Source organism: Otolemur garnettii, unplaced genomic scaffold (assembly GCF_000181295.1).
Source record: "Otolemur garnettii isolate 467f Iridium unplaced genomic scaffold, OtoGar3 scaffold00013, whole genome shotgun sequence".
NCBI lineage: Eukaryota > Metazoa > Chordata > Mammalia > Primates > Galagidae > Otolemur > Otolemur garnettii.
Genome location: NW_003852408.1, coordinates 13,890,563 through 13,897,908, shown reverse-complemented (window position 1 = coordinate 13,897,908; position 7,346 = coordinate 13,890,563). Strand labels below are relative to the sequence as shown.

The 7,346-nt window shown below is 37.2% G+C and overlaps 1 protein-coding gene across 2 annotated transcripts in view; it reads right to left on the bottom strand.

The window, feature by feature from the left end:
* USP37 (ubiquitin specific peptidase 37) overlaps positions 1-7,346 on the bottom strand; it is a 111,087-nt gene that overhangs the window by 37,729 nt on the left and 66,012 nt on the right. For both annotated transcript variants that reach the window (XM_012802259.2, XM_023510329.1), the window contains 3 exons: positions 2,975-3,106; positions 2,108-2,231; positions 686-876 (listed from right to left, as the gene is read on the bottom strand). In XM_012802259.2, coding sequence (XP_012657713.1) covers positions 686-876; positions 2,108-2,231; positions 2,975-3,106 — 447 coding nt within the window. The remainder of the gene's footprint in view (positions 1-685; positions 877-2,107; positions 2,232-2,974; positions 3,107-7,346) is intronic.

Sequence of the window (7,346 nt, the reverse complement as noted above, 5' to 3'; positions counted from 1 at the left end):
AAAAAAAAAGAACGTTTCATGTGTGAAAGACACAGAAATAATTCTCACTTATACAGGGATTCTGAAGAATTTCATTTTCTCTAAGAAATATTTATTTAGAGATACACTATATGTGACTTGCATGGTATAGAAGTCCAATTAAATGCAGAAAGTCAGTCCAAATAATTGTTGTATAATATGGCTGAAAAGCACTGCATTAGTTTAAAAAAATTCAAAGTTTGATCTATTTTATAAAACAAACATTTCAGTAAAAATAATTTGGTAAATTTAGTAAAATTAGTAAATTCCATAAAAAAAAAAATAAAAGCAACCAACAAAGAGCATTTTTTTCCGTGAAAAAGAAATGAAAAACAAGTAATCCCAAACAATTCGCTATTCCACACAGCAATGAAAAGAATAAAAAAGCCTACAGGTCAAAATTAATTGATTAGTTAAGATTAAAGCATACAGAGTATAACAAAATACTTAAGTTTTCCTCAGTTATCACTTCACCAAGCATTTTTATAAAAAGATAAAGACTCTGAAAAAAGTTGTTTGGTATAATATGTTGACTTATGCTTTCCCTATGACATAAGGAAGATGAAATAAGAATTCACAATATTTGGTATGTCACAAGAGAGTATTAATCAATCATATGCCATGAAGAATTTAAACGGGAAAAAAAGTTTTATTAGAGATTACTTACGCTTTACAAATGATGGAGTGCTGAACCTCAAACTCCAAGTTAGTAATAACAGGGCAAGTGTATACTCTGGTAACAGAAATATCTGGTGAATTTTCTTCTCCAGGAAAAGGTTCAGTCTTCCAAGTTTTATTTAATTTGTCCATATCCTCTTTCAGCTGGTCTAAGCACTGACTTAAAAATTCATGAGCATCCTAAAAACACAATAATACCCTTAATGAGACCAAAACATTTCTCTTTTTATGCGTTTTTTTTTTTTTTTCCCCTGGCCAGGGTTGAGTTTGAACCTGCCACCTCCGGCATATGGGGCCAGCGCCTTACTCCTTTGAGCCACAGGCACCAACCAAAACATTTCTTGAGACAATAACAGCTTATTTACATTGTGATTTAAACAAACCACTTGGAAGTCAGTGTCATTATATAAACAGGGTCCAGTTTATCTTAATAAGGATTTCAGGATAGGTATTTTATGAATAAAAACAAATTATAGATTTTTTTTTTTTTTTTGAGACAGAGTCTCATTTCATTGCCCTTGGTAGAGTGCTGTGCTGAAGAAATCATGAGAGAATCATAGCTCATAGCAACCTCAAACTCTTGGATTCGAGTGATCCCCTCACCTCAGCCTCCTGAATAGCTGGGACTACAGGCACCTGCCACAAAGCCTGGCTATTTTGATGGGATCTCACTGTTGCTCAGGCTGGCTGTAACTCTTGAGTTCAGGCAAACCACCCACCTGGGCCTCCCAGGATGGTAGGATTAAAAGGCATGAGCCATGGCTCCTGGCCTAGATTTTATATACTTTTTTCTTTTTTTTTTTTGAGACAGAGTCTCACTATTTCACCCTTGGTAGAATGCTGTGGCATCACTGTTCAAGCAACCTCAAACTCTTGGGCTTAAACAATTTTCTTGCCTCAGCTTCCCAAGTAGCTAGGACTCTAGCCACATGCCACAATGCCCTTTTTTGTTGTTGTTGTTGTAGTTGTTACTGTTGTTTAGCAGGCCCAGGCCAACTTTGAACCTGCCAGCCCCAGTGTTCATAGCCGGTGCCCTTAACCACTGAACTATGGGCACTGAGTCTAGATTTTATATTCTTAACTGTCAGTTGCATTAACATAAATGAATGAATCTTCACTTTACTAAAAAAATGCACACATATACACAAAACACTAATTTTTCTAAAACAGCCTTTGAAGCTAATAAATCCAAAGTTTCTTGCATTGAAAAGGCATCTATAAAAAAAAGAAAAAGCATCTGTATTTTAATATGTAAAACAATACACAGAAGAGTCACATTGAACCTTACCATAACGCCTCAGGCTTTTTAACCTATGATGAACACACATACAAAAGTCTCAAAATAAAAATAAAAAAAAAAAACACTTCAATTTTCCTATCTCTAAAATGTTTAAAAACAATTAGTACTCACATTCTGCATATAACCAGAAAATCTCTCTGCTGTAGCTGAAATGGCGTTTTTAACTTTCTTGAGTAAATCTTTTTTGGTCTCTGAATTACAGATATCCTTTTTAATAAGCAAGTGTGCAAAGCGTCTGACAAAACAAAAGAGACAAGTATCTAGTAAAGCATTGTATGGCATAATTTTTTTTTTTTTTTTTTTGAGACAGAGTCTCATTCTGTTGCCCAGTACTGTGGTGTCCAGCTAGCTCACACCAATCTCAAAACTCCTAAGTTTAAGTAACTGAACTTGCTTAAAGCCTCCCTAGTGGCTGGGACTATAGGCATGAACCACCATGCCTGGCTAATTTTTCTAGTTTTATTTTATTTTTTGAGACAGAGTCTCACTTTGTCGCCCTTGGTAGAGTGTGGTGGCATCATAGTTCACAGCAACCTCAGACTCTTAGGTTTAAGTGATTCTCTTGCCTCAGCTTCCTGAGTAGCTGGAATTATAGGCCTCTGCCACCAAGCCTGGCTATTTTTAGAGGTGGGGTCTCGCTCTAGTTTAGGCTTGTCTGGAAGCCATGACTCAGGTGATCTGCCTGCCTTGGCCTCTCAGAGTGCTGGGATTATAGGCATCAGCCACTGAGCCTGGGCCTAATTTTTCTAGTTTTAGTAGAAATGGGGTCTTTTCTAGGGTGATCTCAACCTCCTGAGCTCAAATGATCCTCCCATGTTTGCCTTCCCGAGTGCTAGGATTAGGTGTGAGCCACAGTGCCTGGCATGGTATTTTAAACACTAATTACTAACAATGGCACATAAAATTTTAAGTATGAAAAATCCCTTTATTTTATAATCAGTGAGGTAAAAAGTTATTCAGTAAGTACATAACAAGTACCTGATAAGTGCATTGAGCGGAATTTTCTTCCACGGGATACCTTGCTTAAGCAAGTCATTTGCAAATGACTGGAGTGAAAATAGAGATTGTAAAATAGCATTCATGTAACAGGTATTTCCCAAATTGGAGAAGCTGAAAATGAAAGAAATAGTACTTTAGAAGGCAACAGTAATTCCTGAAGTATGTTCAGTATAGTAGGGGTTCACCAATTTAGCACAAGAATGAGAGTCACCTGGAGGCTTGTTAAACTACAATTGCCCAACCTCAAACAAATCTCTGATTTGGTGCGTTTGGACAGAAAGGATGCAAAAATGTGTACATTTCTAACAAGTTATCAGATGATACTGAAAGAGATTACACTTTGAGAAACACTGCACTACAACACTGTAACAATAGCTTAGGGCAGTTTAACAGAAAATTACACATTTTCAAATGAACACTAAACATGACTGGGGGCTTACTCAAAAGAACCATTCTTTTTTTTGAGTCAGAATCTCACTCTGTTGTCCAGGCTAGAGCGCCATAGTGTCATAGCTCACAGCAACCTCAAATGCTTGGGTTCACATGATCCTATTGCCTCAGCCTCCTGAGTAGCGGGGACTACAGGTGCCTTCCACACCGCTCACCTAGTATTTTCTGTTTTTAGTAGAGTCAAAGTCTCGCTCTCGCTCAGGTTGGTCTCGAACTCCTGAGCTCAAGCAATCCACCTACCTTAGACTCCCAGAATGCTAGGACTACAGGCATGAGCCACTGCACCTGGCCTGAGCTATTTATTCTTAATTTTAAGTTTTCCCCTGAGATATAATCTACTCTTTTCTCTTAAGTATTTGCTCAGATAAAGGAAAACCGTGTCATAGAATGTATGTGTTTGGCTTTAATAGGTACTGTCACTTTTCCTAAGTACATATATATTTTTAAACCTTTTATTTGGAAATATTTATAAGCATTCAGATAATTTGCAAGAATAGTATTCTTTACCCAGATTCACCAACTGTTAATCTTTTGTACCATGCACTTTTATCATTTAATACCCCCATATAAACGTTTTTCCTGAACCATTTGAGAATAAGTTGCATACATTACATACCTTTATTTCTAAATACTTCAAAGTGTTTTTCCTAGGAATTAAGAATATACTCACAGATAACCAGAGTACAGTTATAAGCATCAGCAAATTTAACACTGACATAATATTTTTTTCTACTCTCTTAATCTAATTTTGTCAACTGACCCAATAATGTTCTTTATAGCTTTTTATATTTCTCCCTTCAGTAACAAATTCAGTCCAGGATCACATAATGTTTTCATATTTCTTTAGTTTCCTTTAATCTGGAATAACTCTTCACCTTTCTCTTTTATGACCTGGACATTTTCGAAGAATATAGCCCTTTGCACTTGTTTTTTCCGCCCCCAAAGAGACAATTTTACTCTGTCAAACAGGCTAGAGTGCAGTGGTGTGATCACAGTTCACTGTAGCCTTGAACTCCTGGGCTCATGCAATACTATCTCTGTCACCCAAACACCAGGGACTACAGGCATGCTGTACCACATTGAGCTAATTTTTCTGTTTTGGAAAAATTAGAGACAGGGTTTTACTTTGCCACTCAGGCTGGTTTTGAATTTCTGACCTTAAGTGATCCTCCTGCCTCAGCCTCCTAAAGTGGTGGGATTATAGATACAAACCACCATGCCTAGCTACTACCTATGATTTTTAATGAAATTTTCCTCTTATTGGATTTGCTAAATCTTTATGATGAAATTCAGCCCAGGATGGAAGAATACACAGTGATGCTGTGTCTTTCTAAGGCAGCAGTTCTCAACCTGTGGGTCACGACCCCTTTGTAACAATGAAAATACATTGTGGCATTAGGAAGGTTAAGAACCACTGTTCTAAGGGCATCATATAAATGCATGATATTCCTGTATTGTTCACTGGTGACATTACTTTTGAATATCTAAGAGAATTTCTGCTTTTCACTATGAGGAAGTAACAGGGTCTGGAATAACCCTCTCACTATAAATAATAAGAAAACTGGAGAAAATATAGAAAATACCTATATCCTGGATAAAATATGTATGAAGTGCAAAACTGTGATCCCTAATAGAAGGGAAACCAATGATTTGAGCTCTACCATTACCCAGTTTTTCTGTCTGGGGGAATTTGTGAACTGCAGTCCAGGGAGGCCCTAAACAGAGTCAAGAAATCTTACTGAGTTGAGCTGAATGAAACGAGTTTGGGAGGCTGAGAGTGTTAAGATTTTGGGGGCAGAGTACTTGAGAGGAAGGAGATGTACAAAGGAGGAGTTCCAGAAATCTGTACAGGAGGCTGAATACCAACCTGTGCATGCATAGGGTGAAACACCAGTCAAGAAAAATGTTAAGGTAAAGAATAATTACTGGGGAGTTATTAGCCAAACAATTTCCATAGCTTATGCAGGGCCTAAAACTGTTTGAATTTCTAGTCAGCCAGAATGGAGAGATCTAGATGAATTCACGGAGTATTAACAGTTACCTCAAGGGGGCCATGCTTTAGGAGAGGATGCAAACTGGCCTTAGGGAAAAGAATATTATAGAGTCAACCCCAAAAGAACTTAAACACATCACATGAATGAGAGAGAAGAAAAAAAAGAAAGGAAAAAAAAGGACTCAAACACAAGTCTCAAAACAAACGCAAATGCAAAGATGTTAAAGCAACTATTTAAAATATGCACTGTATGACTAAGAATCAAAGAAAAAATATGAACATAAAAGGGAAAGAAATGGAAGATATATTCATAGATGTAAAACACAATATCTGAAATGAAAAGCTCACTGGATGGTATTCATATCATATTATACTACAGAAGAAAGTATTAATGTAATTGATTTTAAAAAAAAGTATTAGTGAACTTGAAAACACAGCAACAGATCATCAGTGACCTGTGGGACAGTATCAATTGCACTATCTTATATAACTGGAATCCAGAGGGAAGAGGCAGAAACAAACCTCAAAAAGTAATGGGTAAAAATGTTCAAAGTCTGATAAAAACTAGAATCCAACAGATTCAAGAAGCTCAATAAATCCCAAGGAGGATAAACACAAATCAAAATGAATAAATTAAACAATTGCTGAAAAATCTTAGGCCAGGCGCGGTGGCTCACACCTGTAATCCTAGCACTCTGCAGGCCAAGGCAAGTGGACGGTTTGAGCTCACGGGTTCTAGACCAGCCTGAGCCCAGAGCGAGATCCCCATCTCTACTAAAAATACAAAAAACTGAGGCAAGAGGATCATTTGAGCCCAAGAGTTAGAGGTTGCTGTGAGCTATGATGTCGCCATGGTACTTCTACCCAGGGCAACAGCTTGAGACTCTGTTTCAAAAGAAAAATCTTAATATAACAAAAAAAATTTTTTGACAGAGTCTCACTCTGTTGCCCCAGCTAGAGTGCCATGCTGTCAGCATAGTTGACAGCAACCTCAAACACCTAGTTTCAAGTGATATTCCTGCCTCAACCTCCTGAGTACCTTGGACTACAGGCACTCACCACAACGCCCAAATAATTTTTCTGTTTTTTGTAGAGATGTAATCTTGCTCCTGCTCAGGCTGGTCTGGAACTCCTGAACTAAAAGGATTCCTCCCACCTTGGCCTCCCAGAGTGCTATGATTATAGGCATGAGCCACTGTTCATGGCCTTATTAACTGCTTTTTTAAGATTTTTTAAATATTGGCCAGATATGGCCATATTTATTTAGACTTTTTATATTGCTATAAACTTTTTCTGAAACCTTTTTGTTTTACCATCTACTATGAGCATTTTAAACAGCATCCTTTGACTCACAACTGTTACTATGAAGTAGTTAATTACATTACATTTTCCTTTCTTTCCCCATTTTCTCTTAGTTGCAATCTTACCACTTTATTAGAAGACATGATGTTTATACACCATTCTTCTATATATATATCCCTACGTCTGTAGCTCTATAACTGAATACACAAAATGTTCACCTCTACTTTTGTCAGTATTTTTTTAGTCACTTCTTGGATGGATGAAGCTCCAAGAAGTAGGAAAAGCAAATACATATAATATTGTGAATTCCTAAACTTCCAAACTTCTTTTCTCTGACCTATATTTTTGACAGATTGGCTTGGCATAAAATTTTCATTCACCCTTTCTTTCATCAGGTTTCCTGAAAATGACATTCATTGTTAATTAGCTTTGTGTAATGATTTTGAAAAATCTTATGTTAGTCTATTTCTTTTTTTTTTTTTTTTGAGACAGAGCCTCAAGCTGTCCCCCTGGGTAGAGTGCAGTGGCATCACAGCTCACAGCAACCTCCAACTCCTGGGCTCAAGCGAGTCTCCTGCCTCCGCCTCCCAAGTAGCTGGGACCACA